The sequence below is a fragment of the Lepisosteus oculatus genome, chromosome 5 (genome assembly GCF_040954835.1).
Source record: "Lepisosteus oculatus isolate fLepOcu1 chromosome 5, fLepOcu1.hap2, whole genome shotgun sequence".
NCBI classification, from domain to species: domain Eukaryota; kingdom Metazoa; phylum Chordata; class Actinopteri; order Semionotiformes; family Lepisosteidae; genus Lepisosteus; species Lepisosteus oculatus.
Window position 1 is genome coordinate 23,033,346 of NC_090700.1, and position 18,666 is coordinate 23,052,011.

Below are 18,666 nucleotides of genomic sequence, written 5' to 3' on the forward strand. Positions count from 1 at the left end.
TAGCAGAATACAAATTTAAAAGCTAATTGAGGACAATTAAATTCAAATGTCGCCCTGGTAATTGGGAAAACCTTAAAGGAAAAACTCTCCTGAAACTTAACTGTGCTCCGTCGTCAAACATGGAGCACAAAACCTCTCACTTCATCACCCAGGCAGGGTAAACAGGCTGACCCCTCTCTCGAAAAACAACTGGGAACGGAACCAGCTTTACTCCACTTTCACATAACTGTGACGGAGACCAGGAAATTAGAATTTCAGACTAGGACCTAATTATCATAAAAAGTAAAACATCCTCATTCGCTCGTCTTTATTTCACACAGCAAATTAACCACCAATGAACACCACTTCTATAAACTATAGATCCTGTAGGAAGTATACATCAACTTCATCGCAAGTTATCTGCGGTGACTTCTGTCCACGACAGCAAATATCCATGCGGCTTTCAATTCAAACAAAATTGTGCGCATTTAAACAAACTTTCAATATTTAAAACCTCAGCAGAATCATTTTGACCTGAAATGTCAACAGTAATAATGCTTTGACGGTTTATAATGAAACACCGTTAAAAAAAACGAAAATGAACATCCCACACCTTGGAAAAAATAACTAGGCTAAGCTAAGTTTTTTTTGCTCCCGTATACCCTTTCTGAACCGGACGCAAACAAGTTACAGCTCTAACATTTATAAAAACACAGAGAAAATGTCCCACCTTAAACACAAAACAAAGAGTCATGTATTTTTTTACCTGCACGTTTGAATAAAGGGGTTTTTCGCTCAGATTATGTGGACGATTACACTCAACCCAACTACGTCCCCCGAGGTCCACACCCTCGTTTTGCTGTAAAATCTCTTCCTTTCATGGGGGGGAGGAATGCGCTCTGCATTCTCCGTCACAGCGCCACCCACTGACATATCTCTTTCCGTACAGCACCGAAACGCTCTCCTAAACTACTTTCATTCCCTCGTGGAAATATTATTTCCCAGTGACGACTACCACAACTAGGCGCCTCAAGTGATATGAACTTGTGTTACCGGAAACCCTGAAAGACATGGGCGTACTGTAACACTACAGTGTGAAAAATTACTTCCTTCTAGCGATACATTTTAAAATATGTGGGCTTGTAAAGCGCCGCTCGACCATGCGCAATTGAACGATGTCCAGTACACAACCTAAATTAAGACAAAACACTAATTTAATTGTGTACAAAGTTTGCCCTATCAGCTGAAAATAATTTTGCATCAAGATAAAATGTTTCTTAAGAATAAAAACGTTATTCCGAGAATTTCAGAGTTAAAGACAGTTACATTAAAAACTACCATTCTAAACAATGCTAAAATGATTTAATGTTTTAATGAAGACATAATTAAAGAACTGACCTTTTAGCAGCTAACGAATAAACAATATTATAGCCTAATTATTTATCTAACGTTTAATGTATTGTTCAGAGCTAAATAGTAACAACATCCTGCTGGTGGTGGGGATGAACGCTGTTATTCGCAGAATAAACTTCTGATTTTTCAGGGAAAAAATGGCCTGACTGCAAAGACGTTAAGAAATGAGAAGTCAATTATGTATGCTTTCATTTTAATATGTCATACATAATATTTATTTTTTATTTTAAGTAGTTTGCTTTATACATCAATGAATCTCCAGTGAGCCTCAAACACTCAGGAGTGTTGTAATGTATGCAAAGTTTATAAAACGTTTAAAACGTAGTTAACCATAGCTGTTAACAGATAGATTCTTAATATTACTGACAGAAAGATCATGTAAATTAGAACAGCTGTTATTGTTTCTTCAAAATAATAGTGACTATTGAAATAATTAATTGTCATGGACAGGTGACCCCTAAAAAAACAATACTTATTCTTTTGTGCCCAAACTACATACAAAGGGTGCTAAATAGGCCCCACATTAACTTTCCAGAATAGTACAAAGAAACCCCACCTAATCCAGTTATCAACATATATCTCCAATGAGAGGTCCAGTAGTAGTTTTCTCTGAAACTAGCTTCGGTCATCTACTTTCTTCCATAACACCATGGAAAGAGATGAAACTCAGTGTTGTCTCTAAGTGGGTCTTAGGCAACTTTTCCAGTCCTGCCCTTCATGAACAATGTAGTTCCTTCATGGCCCCCCCTGCTACCAAGTCCAATGTCAGGTAGGGGGAATGAAGATGATGCCAAAGCCTTCCTCAGCAAATTCCTGTAGAATCCATGGTGTCTTTGTCCTCTCCAGGGTCCAACGGCCAAACAAAATTCTTCTGTCAAAGATTTATTTTCTGTCCTGTCTAGGGCTTTTTATCTCTTAGAAACAAAGGGCTCCTTACTCTTCCCCCTGGGGTTTTGATCATTTGCTTTAATTCTAAATTTCTGTCCAATGCATGAAAGTGCTGCCCAATAATGTTCATCTCTGTTTATAGACTTTCCTTCATGGCATATTGTTGATTTAATAGTAAATCGCAATTTACCAACACCTTCCAATTCCAATTGCAGTTCTCAGTGGAATGTGTTCTGGGAATCTGAATTACAATAGTCTGTGGACAAGAGCTCAATCGTTACTTCCAGACCACTGTTTAATGGTAAGTGGCTTGTTGTAATCATTTGTATGACCATCAATTTTGCATTTATCATTTAGACTAAAAATTTTTGATTGTCTTGATAGGGTTTTATGTATGTGCTTTTTAAAGAGTTTCTAACCTTTCCACACATTCATTTCTGATTTTACATCAGAAATTTGTGGTATTGCTGAAATCTGCCTATTAGTATGTCTGTCCATATGGGGATTGATGACAATTTTTTTTTCCAAAAAAAATGTTATGAACCAAAATAGGCATTGGACCCTTTGTTCTCCTGTGTGTTTATATCTGCCATTGCCTTAATGTAATTTTTTTTTAAACAGTGAAGACATTGAATCATTCAAATTCTATATGCATCCAAAATCAACATTTGAGTCCACAGCACCTGTTGTGATACTCGACTTTTGAGATTGGAAATAGACTCTGTGACAAGTGTGTTAATGCATATACTACCCATGAAAATGCAGGTGTCATAAATATGAGAGGACAGGTCTTCTAATCCCGTGGAATTAAGTATGACACTGAAGATATACATGCCAACATTGTGTCTTTGACACTTTCCACTATACTGCTTTTTACAGAGTTCATGAGTTCACTAGCTTGCATCATAACATGACTTTAACTGGCCCAAACTAAAGTACACCTTAATTCATGGCCCTGTGCAGTCCCATTGACAGCTTTCCCACACCTTTTGAGATAGCTTTCCATAGTGTCCCCATTGAAAATATTTAGTCATGCTCTGAGCAACACTATGGAGCTTCTAATATATCTTCTAATACAGTTGTTAAACCTGCATGAAGTAAACATTATGACACAATATTGGCTTGTCTAATTGATTTTTGCTGCAAAGACATGCTCCCATGTACAGTATACTTCCTGAAGGACCTTCCCTTGAGATGCTGCACTAAGGCAGCAAAGGCAGTTCCTGGGAAAGGGAAAAGTGTGATTTTGGGCTTTTTTTGATAAAATTATCTCTGTAAAGTTTGCTGGGTTATTATAGCTGGTTTTGGAAAATTACCACTGTGCTCTCAACCTAGTGTCGGGTCCCCAGTACCGTCTGGGTGCTTTATCTTGTGTGTTTTAATTTCAGGGGTGTTCTCATAACAGCTACCATCTAGATTAATACCATCGACATCACTTCTGCAGGCATCCATACTGTGCATACTGTGCTGCACGGTCGCAGTCTGGGAATGGGAGGTGCTCTATAAACCCCAGCAGGTTTAGCAAAGACACTTATCAGACAAAACCATGGTGATGTACTATTAGCTGAGGGTCTGTAGAAAAGATCTGAGGTATTTTTGGAGAGGCACAAATTTTGGTTTGGTCGGGAGGGGGGTGAGACAGCTCCCTGTCCATTGCTGCACAATCCCAGTCTGGGAACAGCAAGTGGTCTTATAAACCCCAGCAGGTTTAGCAAAGACACTTATCTTTGAATAATAACCTTTCGTAACCTTTGAATAATAACTTCAAATAATAATTTGAATAAATAATTATTTGAATACTAATACTAATACTAATACTAATACTAATACTACTACTAATAATAATAATAATAGTAAGGAACAAGTAATAGGTTTATTCCATGCTGAAGAAAAAGAAGAAAGGAAACACAATGTTTCGGCAATATAATCTTCTTCAGGTGTGAGAGAGACAAGGCAGTAAGCAAAGGTAAAGTAGCGGGAGAACAAAGGCTGGGAGGGAGTAGGAGTGAGAGGCGGGAGCAGGGGACAGAAAGAGAGGCCAATCAAGAGGTGTGAAGTCAGAATAGGTGTAGAGAGGTGTGAAATGAAACTTCCAATAATAATAATAATAATAATAATTGCTTACACTTATATAGCGCTTTTCTGGACACTCCACTCAAAGCGCTTTACAGGTAATGGGGACTCCCCTCCACCACCACCAATGTGCAGCATCCACCTGGATGATGCGACGGCAGCCATAGTGCGCCAGAACGCTCACCACACATCAGCTATCAGTGGGGAGGAGAGCAGAGTAATGTAGCCAATTCATAGAGACACCTATGAATGGAGAACATTTTAAAAAAGAGTAGTCTGTCGTTAAGAGAAGGGGGAAGGTGTGATCCTAGCTGCAGGATAAGTTTGGTTTCGGTAGTCTTACTGATGAATGAGTTCAGAAAACCGTCTTTGATAACACAGACGGAGAGATTAGATTGGTCGTGGCCGTCAGAGGTAATAACCATAATAAAACCATGGTGATGTACTATTAGCTGAGGGTCTGTAGAATAGATTTGACGTATTTTTTGGAGAGGCACATATTTTGTTTTTGTTCAGGTGGGTAGCTGCGTCAGCATGCGTAGGCTGCAAAGGAACAAGTAATAGGTTTATTCCATGCTGAAAAAAAGAAGAAAGAGAACACAACGTTTCGGCCGTGGAGCCTTCTTCAGGTGTGACACCTGACCAATCTAATCTCTCCGTCTGTGTTATCAAAGACGGTTTTCTGAACTCATTCATCAGTAAGACTACCGAAACCAAACTTATCCTGCAGCTAGGATCACACCTTCCCCCTTCTCTTAACGACAGACTACTCTTTTTTAAAATTTTGACACCTGAAGAAGGCTCCACGGCCGAAACGTTGTGTTCTCTTTCTTCTTTTTTTCAGCATGGAATAAACCTATTACTTGATATTTTGTTTTTGGTTAGGAGGGGAGTTAGACCACTCCCTGCACCCTCACTGCATGGTCCCAGTCTGGGAATGGGAGGTGCTCTATAAACTCCAGCAGTTTTGACAGGGACACTTATCTGACAAAAACAAGGTGATTTTCTATTAGCTGAGGGTCTGTGCAATAGATACCATCCACCTTTGGAGAGGCACACATTTTTCCCATCCAATTCTGCACTGCAGTTTTTCTAGAGGTGGTCCACCCAGACCAACAATAATAATGAAGACTTAAAACTGAATGAAGAAGGGTGATATGCTATTGGACGACTGTCTTAACATGGTATGTTTCACATTTGATGGTGCAAAACATGTTTTTGTCCCTGGTTATAGTTTAAAAAACTGATTGAATTTAAATATAATAAAGGATTTGATTTAATTAAAATTTCAGATACAGCTCCTTTAAAAGCTTACATCTTAAAGCCTTTTTCATTGAACAGAACAAAAAAATAGCAATGACAATTCTTACAGTAGTATAAATGTAAGAAAGGTGCTGTAAAATTATTAAAAACTTCTAATAATCTTAGATTTGTCAAACTTAGTATTGGCGATTTAAAATTAAAAAAGGACCCTCTCAAATTTTGGCAGAATATTCAAGGAATTACAGTTAACCACGAAGAAATAACAAAGCAGGTATTTCAGCTGCTTGTCACTTCGCTTAATGCTGCTATACTCCTCATACGCTACTGTGTTAACTGAAGGTTAAAGTGTTCACTTTTATTTTTATTAAAAGTAGGTATTTACATACACTTCCGGATCATTCGTGTTTCATAGGTTAAACTCAAAAAGCTTGAACAGGATGTCTATGGTAGCTTCTTTGTTTGCTTCCGAGTGAGTATAGGACTTTAACTTTGAAAGTCGGCAGTTTTCAAACATGAAGAAAGAAAACACAACGTTTTGGCTGTGGAGCATTCTTCGGGTTTTCTTTCTTATTTTTCAGCATGGAATAAACCTATTACTTGTTCCTTTGCAGCCTACGCATGTTGACGCAGTGTTCCAACACTTCCGGTTCACTCCCGCTGCACGCTTCTGGTTTTGCTGTACTATTTAATCGTAGAACGTGGACACACGTGTATTTACTCATAGGGATTGTGTCCACTTGTCAACACTATCGCTCACTGAGGTGAGTGAAGCGCCTAATTCAATATTCCGGATTTGTGCTCGTTGAGTAATGTACAGAAAGTACGTCTTGTTCGCTTTGTAAATTACAGATTACTCGGCAAAATTGTTGCTAGTTCCATATGCATTTTCTTTTAAATAATTGACATAATTCTTGAAGAATTGTTTTAACATTTTACAGTGACTAGCTTTAGTGTTTTCAGATACCATTCCGTTTTGTTAATATGCAACATTTCTGTATACTCAGAGATTGTAATAGCAGTTTTGCACGAGGCTGAAGTTGGCTTCTTTTTCGCGTTTTTCATTCCACCTTAAATGCAGCTGCTGTGATGTTATATCGCCTTTCGCCTGCAGATGGCGCTCTTCGGTCAGTACTACAGTACAGAACAGCTTTTCCCAATGTATTCCCTCATGCCATGTTTAGAGGTTCATATTTAAAAAAAACAGTACAGTAAAATATCTTGTACGTCATGATTTTGATAGTCTGCTATATTGTCTCTCACACCTTGGTGTCAGAATTGTGAAACGATTTTGTAACGAGGAGGGAGGGCCATAGCAATTAAGCCGAAAGCGCAGAACGTCCCAGTGAATTCACATTTTGCATTTGTCTTATTTACTCGTTGTCTAACATGCCAGTTTGTGTTATTGTGAGTTTTGAAAATTGGTTTTTGAATTTCTGAAATATGTTTCATACAAAAATGCAATTTGGACAGTCTTTATTTACTTACATATTCCCCTTTACTGAGGATATGTACAGTAATCCATCCGGATTGGAACATTTAAAAAAGACTGTAGAGAGCTATCTACAGGTGAAAGGCGACACAACATCACAGCGGCAGCATTTAAGGTGGAAGGAAAACGAGAATAAAAAGCCAACTTCAGCCTTGTAGTTTTTGCTCTATAATGCCACTAAGCTTTTTACCAGGGTCAAGAGCTATCATTTTGGTTGTGGTTTATCATTTCGAAGACCACTGTTTTTTTTATTTCTCACTTGAATTCAAATTTTAATGAACACTGTTTTGTGTCATTTGTCATTGGATATTAGCACCAGGTTCACAGATACTGAACAGAGTCCAAAATGGCTTTGGAAATTGAATATTGCAACCATGGTCGGGAGAGACCAGAATTGTTCCCATCTAATGGACAGTTTTGTGAATCTAACAAGTGGGCTCTCAAAATCAAACTCTGGTCATAGAGCTTGTTTTACTGAAAGTGTGGACTGAACATGAAAGCAAAGCCCTGAATAACAGAGTACCATCAACCCCTTCTTTAACTACTACTTTCAGCAACTGGAATTTATCAGTTTTTCTTTAAGGGTAAAAGAGAGAGAGAGAAACTCAACATTTGTTGGAATCATCTATTTTCCTACACATCTATCCATCTTTTCTTCCAATTTAAAAATAAAAGTTTATTTAACTCTAAAATAACATTGAGGTTTTGAGAGAAGTAACTGCTTGCATGTTCTGATTTTTAGGACAAACGCTGCAGGGAGGCAATTCTGAGAGTCAGAATGTTTGCAGAAGAGGAGTGGAATGATGAACCCACTGCGCTGGTGCTGACACAAGCTGTCTTCCATCATAGGCAACTCTCAGATTTCAAGAGTGTCACAGTAAGATCACATTAAGTTTCTCTAGTTTTTCATTCCCTAACATTTTCACAGTTCTGAAACAGATAGGTTATATCCAGGAAACAAATAGGTTCTATCCAGAAAAGGATGTGTATGATGAGAGAATTACTTCTAAAGCAACAGAGGAACTTTTCAGCAACTAAACTAATTTGAATTGAGCGGTACAGTGGCTCTGTGACTAAGGATCTGTGCCTGTGGCTGGAAGGTTGCCGGTACGTATACACGGCCAGCAGAGGAATCCTACTCCATTGGGCCCCTGAGCAAGGCCCTTAACTCCAACTGCTCCAGGGCCACTGTATAAATGTCTGACCCTGTGCTCTGACCCCAAGCTTCTGTCTCTGTCTGTATGTCTCATGGAGAGCAAGTTGGGGTATACGAAAAGACAAATTCCTAATAAAAGAAATTGTATGTTGGCAATAAAGTGATCTTAATAAAACATAAGAATGGGTACATGTGAGAGGAAGCTCTAGAGCCTCAGATCAGCCAGTTTTGTATTGATAATTTCAGGCAATTTGTTATTGCATTTTGCAGAAAATCGACAAGGAAACTTGTACAAGAGGTCGCAATTAGCAATTAAATGTACATGTATTTAGAGTTCTGATATCTGGTCTACTGTTAGAATTGGTCTGTTAAGTGAGATGATGAGAGGTGTGTATACCCCTGTCTTTGTGTACTTAGGCAGTGGGGAATAAGAAGAGCCTCTTGCGGACACTGCAGACTCTAGGCTCAGTCCCAGACTGGAACAGCCCCTGTAAAGAAGGTAGCAGTGACGGTGAAACAGACAAGGCTCCACAAGCTGCCAAGAAGAAAAGAGTCCGGAAGAACTATAAGACTGCCAAGACAGAGGTCAAGGATAATGAAGAGGATGAGGGTCCAGTGGAGAAAAAGAGAAAAGCTTGTGAGTCATTCATCATATTTTTTAATTGAAAGGTTTCCAATTCTTTTTTTTCAGACAGAGTTAGCCCACTTCAGCCCAGTGACTGAAGTGATTTATTGCATATACTGCATAATGCAGAATATCTATACATCAGGTATACAAAAGGAACTGATTCACTAGGCAAGAAATGCATGGCTTAGACAAGACGTATGAAATGTTATTACTTGAGTTACTCCAGACATAGTTAGAAGTCAGCAGAATTAAGATGATTCCTTGTGGGGTTCAATATTTCAGGAGGATTCTCTCAAGATTTCCAAGTGAGAACAGTGTTGTACAAGTGTCTCCTGAGATTGTAAAGATGTTAGGCTACCTCTTTTGTTCTTTAACAAGCACATTTATTCCCAGGGCCTCAGAAGGGAGGAGAGCTGAGAGCTCGGCGAGACAGGCAGGGCAGCAATAAAGAAGCAGAAATGATAAGGCAGGGCGAGTGCGAAACAGAGCAGCTGAAGAAGGATGAGGGCCAGTCCAAGGTCAGCAGGAAGCAGTGGAAGAATAAGATGAAGAACAAAAGAAAATGTAAAAACAAATACCGGCAAAATGGACAAGTGAGCACTGCCTTGGTAGTTAGAAAAGACGGATCAGGAAGTCTGGAACGCTCTACTGTGGAAAGCAAGACAACACATTCTTCACTCCAGGTCAGCCAAAGGCAAGAGCAGAATAAGAGGGGAGAAGGTCCAGGGAAAAAAGAACCCAAGGGTTCAGCAGCCAAAAAAGTTGCATTCAGAAGTGTTGAAGGATCAGGTTTGAAATCTCAGCCAGATGGAGAAGAAATAGAAACCAGTGGTTTGTGGGCCATTTCAGCAAGGAAAAGGAAAAAAGATCCAAAACAACAGCAAGCCAAACTGCAGAAGATACTTAAGGTGCTGGAATCTAAGAAAACAGGGTCCAGTGTGAGCCAAAAGGAGGAGAAAGTGGCTGACTCGCCCGTCCCTGCACTGGATCGCTCATCTGCCTTGCGAGCTCGCATGGAACAACGGCTGGAATCAGCACGTTTCCGTTACATTAATGAGCAACTGTACACCTCCACCAGTCAGGAGGCCTACAGAATGTTCCAGCAGGATCGTCAAGCCTTCAACATCTATCATCAGGGATTCAAAGCACAAGTGGAGCGATGGCCAAACAATCCAGTTGATTCCATCATCAGCTATATCCGCAACAAGTAAGTGAAGTAAGGGAACCTTTCAGAGAAGTCAAGGTTCTCTGTTCAGGGTGCAGTGTGGAGTGTGGGTTGAAAATATCCTTATATTGCAGTTCACTGCTGCTATAATACTTTTCCAGTGATAAGCTATCATTGTAGTATTTCTGGGACAGTAAAACTACGTGGATTTCTGGATCCTTTTTTAAGTACACAAAAATAAAAGACTATATCTGAAATTAAGGGAAAATTTTATTTGCAAGATTAAAGGTTTGTCATTAGAAGACCCTTTTAAAGAGCAAGTGTAAGGGGAAATACGTTGACCACATGGTCATTTACTTGGTTGCCAATTTTTTGTCGTGTTTTAAAGCATTATGTCTGTGATTGGCATTTATTTTTTAATGGAAATACTTGGTTACGTTTTTGGAATCTTTGAAATTATAGAATGCTGCAGTCCTGTTTTCATGTTTTTAGTGCACATAAAATTTTGCTTGCTTCCACACGTTGTAACAGACAAATAAGTTCTGTATCCCGAGATGAAGTTTAAACAACTGAGTTTCTTGCGTGCAAGGAACAATAAGACCAAAGTATTGTATAGGTACTAAACTTCCAGTTTATATAGGAAATTTCAGCCGTTTGTGATGCAATTGGTTACCATGGTAAAGGGGGGAGGTCAAAGTGTTTGGACATTTCCCAGACTTTGACCACTTTTAATGGTCAGTTTTAGGTTTTCTTAGTTGAGGGTTCTCTAGCTTGCATCTGGAATTATTATCAGTTAACCCCATCTCTGCCAAGACTCAAAGCATGGAATGTCTTGTGTCACAAGAAATCTTTGTGCAGAAAGGAATCAGTTAACCCCTTCTTCACATCTTATATCTTTCTTCATACATATTGAACACTTATCTAAATTATCCAGAAAATCCAGCACTAGGTCCACTGTGCTCTGTGTTACAAGTAAATGATCTTGATTCTGGTGTATTTGGGCAATTTGTCGTATTTGCAAAGTACAAAATAAGAACTGAGCTTGAGGAATCGACGTAAGACAATTTATTTAAATACTTCAATTTGTTTTCTATACAGTTGTAGAAGCCACATTAAAAAAGACATTGATGCTCTGTAATTAATTCAAAGAAAAAAAGTTAAATTCCTGGCTCAGATGGTTTTACACAGTCAGGTGAAAGAAACTGAGTTTATTTAGTCTTTAACATAGGAGATCTGACAGAAATACAGTAAGCCCTTGGTTTTAACAGTTGAATTTATTCTTTGAATTTATTGGACATAATAGGAATCTTGTCTGTAAAATAAGATATTCTGGACTTTCCCGCATTAACAGGGAAATACTGTTATTATGTTTATTACAAATAATAAAATAAGGCATAATTAAATAAACATCAGTTCAAAATTCAGGAATATCAGTAGTGTGCTATAGAGGTAGGTCAGTTCCTTACACTGAGTGTTTGTTTTGTGTGCGACACATGAAGTTAAGAGATTGTATGTAATAAAACAATAGAAAAACAATTTTAATTTACTTTGTTGTGCAATGAAAAACAAATAAGTAAAAAAAAAATATATAGTATATATTTTTCTCATGTAATAGTGTGTTTGGAGGCTGAAAAAATGCTATTTTATTTAATGAACATTCAACAAAGGAAACCCTTCCCCCCTATAAATCCATTAAACCAGGGGTTTACTATATTTAAAATTCTTAACAACTTTTTATTTCTGACCAGTGCTTAACTTAAGACCTGAGACATAAGTTAAAATGATCAAGATAATTTAAGAGAGATGTCAGGAAGCAGTTCGTTACACATAGTTGTGAGGAGTCTTAAACAAAGTGACCAGACATTTTGTTGAAGTTAAACACAAAAGTGAAACAGCTGAATGAGATCCTTGAATTCATAAACTACTAGAAGCCAAAAAAGCTTCACAGACCAAGCGGTCTCTTCTCATTTGAAACCTTCCTTTTGTTTTTATTATCTTATGATGTGCATTCATTAAAAGAGACTGTTTGCTTTTAACATGGCTTTGTGCTTCGTCTTACAGGCCCTCTTCAATGGTTGTTGCTGATTTCGGCTGTGGCGATTGTAAGATTGCACACAGCGTGAAAAACAAAGTGCATTCCTTTGACCTGTTGCCCATAAGTGATCTTGTTACCGTCTGTGACATGGCCCATGTATGTTCATGCCTCTCCCTCTGCTTTTCTCACCATTCAGCCAATAAGTATGCTTAAACTAAATCCTTCAGACTTCTTATTCACATTTATTCAAGCAAATATAATCAGAGTAATGCAATATATTAGATTCCTCACCTGTCACCATGTTTATGTCTCAGTGAATCATTTCCTCTCACAGGTCTTTTCTCTATACTTATATTTCCAGGTCCCTCTCCCAGATGGGTCGGTGGACATTGCAATATTCTGTCTATCCCTCATGGGGACAAATATTGGTGATTTTGTGGTGGAGGCTAACCGTGTGCTGGTGAAAAGGTAGGATACTCATTTGCCCTCTAGTAGAGCAGAGCTGGGAGAGGGCAGAGTACAGCGTGGCACATCACAACCGCTGGAACACCCTTGAAGGGTCAACCTAGTCTGCTCAGCTACACAAGACTTTTTGTGTGACCAGATTCTGATAGAAGAAAATTCTGACTCTACAAAATATATACTTTGAAGTTAGAAGTGTTTACTCTGCCAAGTGTTACAAACTTTATCTAAAATTCAAGAGACACTTCTTAGTCACCGAAAGCTGTAACACACGTAAATACCAATTTTCAAACTCTGCATTTTTGGATTCTGAATTTGCAATTAAAATCTCAAACTGAAACTAAGAATCTGAAAATTCCTTAATGCATCAAGAAAATTCCTATTTGCCAGAAAGTAGGTAGCATTAGATATACAGTTCAGGTGGGTAGCTGCATCAGTACGCGTAGGCTGCAAAGGAACAAGTAATAGGTGTATTCCATGCTGAAAAGAGAAGAAAGAAAACACAACGTTTCGGCCGTGGAGCCTTCTTTAGGTGTGTGAAGAAGGCTCCACGGCCGAAATGTTGTTTTCTTTCTTCTCTTTTCAGCATGGAATACACCTATTACTTGTTCCTTAGATATGCAGTGCCTTGCAGAAGTATTCAGACCCTTTAAAAGTTTTCGAAATAGCTCTTTTATACAAGAAACTAATGAAGAAACTAATGAGGATATAATTGCGTTACCATTGGCTTCTGCCTGTGCAATTTTGAAGTGACTGTCACCCCAGTCTAGTTTTGGATCATTTGTCAAGCAGTGAATCTGAAGGAAAAGTACAAAAATGAAGGCTAAAGGGCATCTAAGGAAGTTGGAATTAAAGTAAAAAAATGCATAGATTAGGAAAAGGCATAAAAAGGCTGTTTGGATATCCCAGTATGCACTGCTGGCTCAATCAGGAAGTGGAATGGCATCACATCACCCAGACACTGCCTAGAAAAAGCCGTTCATCAAAACTCAGCATCCAAACAAGGAGACTCTCAGCCCCCGAGAGCCCAACAGTTACTTTTAAAGACCTAAAGAGTACAGTGGCTGAGAGTGAAGTAAAGGTGCTTCAGTCAACTGCATCACTCAGGTCGATTCATATAAGTACTTAGGTGGACTAGTCATGTTGAGAGTGTTTGCTCCAAAGTTCAGCAGCGCTTGTATTTCCTGGGAAGACTGAGTGTTTGGGGTTCGACAGAAAGTAATGCTACTCTTTTACCATGCTGTAATCGAGAGCATTATCGGATATGGTATTAGAGTGTGGTTTGGTAATCTATCGGTTCAATTAAAGTCGGAAATTACCTGCCTCATCCAGACGGCTTTGAAGGTCATGGGAGTGAAACAGCATCCCTCCCTGCAGACAATCTTTGAAAACTCCATAGTCAAACAGGCAGGAAAAATTATATCAGATCTTTCCCACATCCTCGACTCTGAATATCAACTTCTTACTTCTGGCAAACATTTTAGGGTTCCCAAATGTACAGATACAAACATTCCTTCGTTCCACTATCCATTAAAGCTGTCAGTGCAAATGTCAAGAATAAACACAATTTTGACTCTTACAACCCCCTTGAGTGCGATATATTTTGTGATGTATGATAAATGTTACATGTTACATGTTATGTGTTATACTGTACATGTACAGTGTTTTTCTTTTCTTCTTTTTTTTTGTTTGCATTCTATTAAAATGTACAAGAGTGCTGGGTGTTCATAAAAAAAATCCCTCAGGAGACAATAAACTCTTACCTTACCTGACCTTATCAAATCAAATCATTAGCTCTGGCCTGTATCAGAGGGTGCAAGAAAGGAGCTGTCATTAAAAAAAAAACTATTGCAAAACCTCTCTGGAATTTGCCACATATCGCAAGAGTATCCAGATTAGATTTAAGAAAGGGTTTTGTAGTAAGATGAGACCAAGACAGAACATCCTGTGGGGATGCTTCTCATTAGCAGGGAGTGGAAATCTTTTTAAAATTGAAAGAAAAAGAAGTGGAGGAAAGAACATGGAAATAATGCAAGCGAACTTGTTGCAGTCTGCTAAAAAAACAGGTCCACAAGCATTCTCCCAGAAACTTGAATCAGCTTGAGAAACAGAGCAAACATCACTACCCAGAGTTGGTAGCTAGTAGACACCTCCGATGAAAGACTTAAAGCTGTTATTGGGGCAAAAGGTGGCTCTAATGCAAGCAGCATATTTCAGTTTTTCTCTTTTTTTAAAGATATTTGCAAATAACTAATTTTGTCTTTCATGTTTGAGCATGTGAGTTGGCAATAAAAATACTGATTGGAAAAATATTTTAAGTATCATTTTTAATCCAGCAACATTAGAAAACGTATAAAAGGTCTGAATACTTTGGGAAGGCATTGTTACAAATACTTTTTAAATTTATGCCCCAAACTGGTTATGTTAACTGGTGGAGAAAAGTGTTTTACAGATTAATTTCCTTCACAAATTATATTTCTCAGGAATATGGAGTAGTGATGTTAAATATTTATGATCAAAGTCTCCCCATGAATTAATTTCAGTACAAAGAAAATGAAAATGTATTCTTTTAAACTTTAGGTCTGATAAAGCTGTCCTATTACAATGTGAACTTTTCGTGTGGTAGGTTTTGGAACATGTCAGTACTTCATTGATTGATGAATTGGCAATTCAATTAAAAATAAGAGTTATCAACTGAAAGGCTCTGAAACAAGGCTCTGAAGCTCTTATGTATAATGTTTAAGAATACCTGCCAAAAGAGTTCTTCTGCCTTTGCAAGAACTTAGTTTTCTGTGGACAGCCTAACATGGTTTTGTCATTAACTTCATATCACCCTTCTTTGTGCAGTGGTATCCTAATGATCGCTGAGGTAGCCAGCAGGTTCGAGAATGTTCGCAGCTTCCTAAGTGCGTTGTCTACTCTTGGGTTCAAGTTAGCCACAAAGGTAAGGAAAAATTCTAAGATCTGGGTAGTGATTTGAGAAAAGGTTTTTGAAAATCACAACTTTAGTGGTAGCTGAAATAAAAGATTATTTAATACACTACATTGTCCACATTATATATACTATACTACTGCATAATGTACTACAGTATTAGCATGTATGGTTAAAAGCCATAAATACCCTCCTTTATATTATAATGTAAATACGAATTCACTGGGTTTAAGTTAATTAAGGTAACATTAAGCAACTAAAACAAACAACAGTAATCGCAAACATATATTAATCAGTTACAATAAACGAGATGAATCCCTTCTTGGATGCCAGCTGTTGATTAACTGTTGGCATTAAGTGGTTGATAGTATTTCTATTAGTCTGTTACACAACATCTTTTCTTGGATATTTAAGTATACCCAAAGAATCCTAATGAACCAACAGAGACAAAGAAACAAAAGCACAAAAGGGGAACACTCATCCTCTTGACTAATGTGTTAATTAATTAGTGTAATTACTAATGTTCATGTAGAACAACAGCTACATTTATCTATTGCTTATGCATGTCCAGTGATAGGGATTCTGAATCAATCATCTGTCAATGTATTTACACTGAGCTACAGGGTTCTGGCTGCACTCTGATAATACTGATTGGTTGAGAGCTACCCAGCTGTCACAGGGATTCATCAAAAGTGGCTGCATGCTGTTGATTAAACAGTTGATGTGTTCAGGAGTCAGAAACGGTACCCTTGGTCTGCCATACAATACAGTGCCTGTGAGTTTGCAGTTAAGAGCTACACCAATTTGTCCAACTGATGCTGAACTCTATAGTGTACATTATGAGACCTAAATTGTGAATAATGGCAGATAGACAATGGTTTCAGGATTGCAAAAGGGTGTCTATACAGTCTTCATTCTAACCGGTGTGTGATAAAACCAAGAAAACTGATGTGAAACAGAAATTCTGTGATCAGTGCTGTACTGTTTGTAAATAATTAATCAATTTGATTATTGAATACATACTGTATTTATTTTTTTAATTTTATTTAGATTTTACTGAAATCCAATGTGATTAACAATACAGAGTTCTGTATTACAGGGGTCTTAGCTTAAGTCGCACAATTGTACATTTTGTAGTTGCTCTGCCTTTAACTATAACCTGATGTGTTCTCTTTTTTAGGACACTAGTAATTGCTATTTCTACACATTTGAGTTAATCAAGACAAAGGAATCTGAAGGGAAAAGCCATACAGCAGGTCTGGAACTAAAGCCCTGCATGTACAAGAAGAGATGAAGAAAGAAAATTGACAGTGTGGTTTGGAAACCAAATGGGCCTCAAAGTGGCTCGAAATGGGTACCCCCAGTTAAGTACAGTGGACACGTAGCCTCTAAGGCACAGGATTCTTGTTATATGTCTTAGTGATACTCACAGCACAGAGAGACGTTGAACTGTAACAGACAGTTATCTTCAGTAATAAATGTATCTTTTCAATTGATGGATTACTAATGAAACCATAATACTTTATTGGAAGGTGACTACAGTTTACAGGTATTTTCAAAGTTATTTATTTTAGATATGAAAAAACAGTTAAATGTGTATGTGTGATATATTTAATTGTGAAATGTGGAAAAGGGATATTCATAAATAGTAACATATGTAATCGATGAAATACCTGTGTAAATGTGTGAGCAAAGAGACTTCTATAATTGTGATGTTAGCTACAAGACTTTTCCAGAATTGTTATTTAAATTTCATTGTATTCCAAGTTTTATATTAACAACAATTATTTAGCCTAGATTATTTCAGTAAAAAATGCTGTTATTTAAAGGTCTGTGGTCAGTTGCCTGATTATAATTCTAATTCATCTTGCAGAGGGTGGGGGGAAGGTTTGGCTACCAGAGGGATGTAAGTGATTATATCCCTGTCCTTGAGACTGACCTCTGCAGTGGTCAAGTCCTTGTACACAGGGCAGAGGTACAGGGGAAAAGAGGAAGGACTGCTGGTTGCTGTGGTCATGTCTGCTGTGGCTTTGATCCACACCACTGGCAGGTGGCATGGCTGGGTAAGACAGTGTCTCCTGGACAGCACCCAGACGTGTTTCCTCAGTGCACTGTGCAGCTCTAGGCCTGTGAATACTATTGTGTGGCGGAGATGATGGAATGGCGATGGTATTGAGGACCTATTAAAAAAAGTAGCAGATTGTAAAGGACATCATTTCATGGTACTGGTATAGACAATGCAAGTTTTCTTGTGTTTCAGGTAATCCCATTTAAAACTGCTCCTCAGCTCTTTTATTCTCTATACTGACCATTTATCTTTTGACATTGTGCACCTACCAGTTTGAGAGTTTACAGGGATTGCAGTTGAGGTTACTGAAGATTTTTAGCTTTGTTGTGCCTAACAAAAGGCATCAGCTGAGAGTTTGTGTATTGAAAGTCGTCTTTATTTCATATGCGTATGGAAGTCTTGCATTTGGACACAAGACTTAAAAGACAACGCTTATAGTGCTCTTTTATACAGTGAAACAAACGATACAATATACACTCCCACATACACTCTTGAATTTGAACTTTATTGCCATATGTAACAGGTACATGTAGTGGTACAATGGAATTCTTACAGAAAGTCTCTCAATTGTTAAAACAAGTGTAAAAACATAAAGTGCAGACAGTGCATCAAGATAATATACAAACAAACAGTAGGCAGTGTACAAGTAAACAAGTAAGCAGTTGGAGATGTGCAATAAATAAGAAATCATAATGAGATAGATGGTATAGGTGTAGTCCGAGGGGCATGGCTAAATGTGTTCGCCAATCGCACTGCTTGTGGATAGAAGCTATTAAGGAATCTGGTGGTAACTGTCTGTATGCTCTTGTATCTCTTGCCTGAGGGCAGTGGGGTGAAGAGCTCATGCCCGGGGTGGTGACTGTCCTCTGTGATGGCCAGAATTCTACCACGGCAGCGGTCCTCATAGAGCTGTTTAATCTCGGTGAACCACAGCCTATGATCTTCTGGGCCATATTGACCGTTCTCTGCAGTGCCTTTCTTTCTGGAGAAGAGATGTTGCTGTACCACATGTTGATCCCGTTGGAGAGGATACTCTCAATGGTGCAGCGGTAGAAGTTCACCAACACAGGTACTGGCATCCCCCATCGCTCGAGGCACCTCTAGAAATAAAGGCG

General features: G+C 38.3%; 2 protein-coding genes across 3 annotated transcripts in view; one reads left to right on the forward strand and one right to left on the reverse strand.

The window, feature by feature from the left end:
* The window catches only part of ilk (integrin-linked kinase), a 38,649-nt gene extending 37,728 nt beyond the window's left edge, over positions 1 to 921 (reverse strand). Inside the window, exon 1 of the mRNA XM_069190218.1 lies at positions 746 to 921. The gene's annotated coding sequence lies outside the window, so the exon portion shown is untranslated. The remainder of the gene's footprint in view (positions 1 to 745) is intronic.
* A 5,327-nt stretch (positions 922 to 6,248) lies between these two features.
* On the forward strand, positions 6,249 to 17,311 carry rrp8 (ribosomal RNA processing 8). Of its 2 annotated transcripts, none has more exons than XM_015341803.2 (8): positions 6,249 to 6,436; positions 7,848 to 7,982; positions 8,679 to 8,898; positions 9,283 to 10,096; positions 12,116 to 12,245; positions 12,451 to 12,557; positions 15,399 to 15,495; positions 16,664 to 17,311. In XM_015341803.2, the coding sequence occupies exons 2-8, from the start codon at positions 7,884 to 7,886 to the stop codon at positions 16,775 to 16,777; spliced, it is 1,581 nt and encodes a 526-aa protein (XP_015197289.2). In that variant the 5' UTR covers positions 6,249 to 6,436; positions 7,848 to 7,883; the 3' UTR covers positions 16,778 to 17,311. The 2 variants fall into 2 exon arrangements, with proteins under 2 accessions (XP_015197289.2, XP_006628334.2); XM_006628271.3 differs by having other exon boundaries at positions 6,249 to 6,377.
* Positions 17,312 to 18,666: the final 1,355 nt, after the last annotated feature.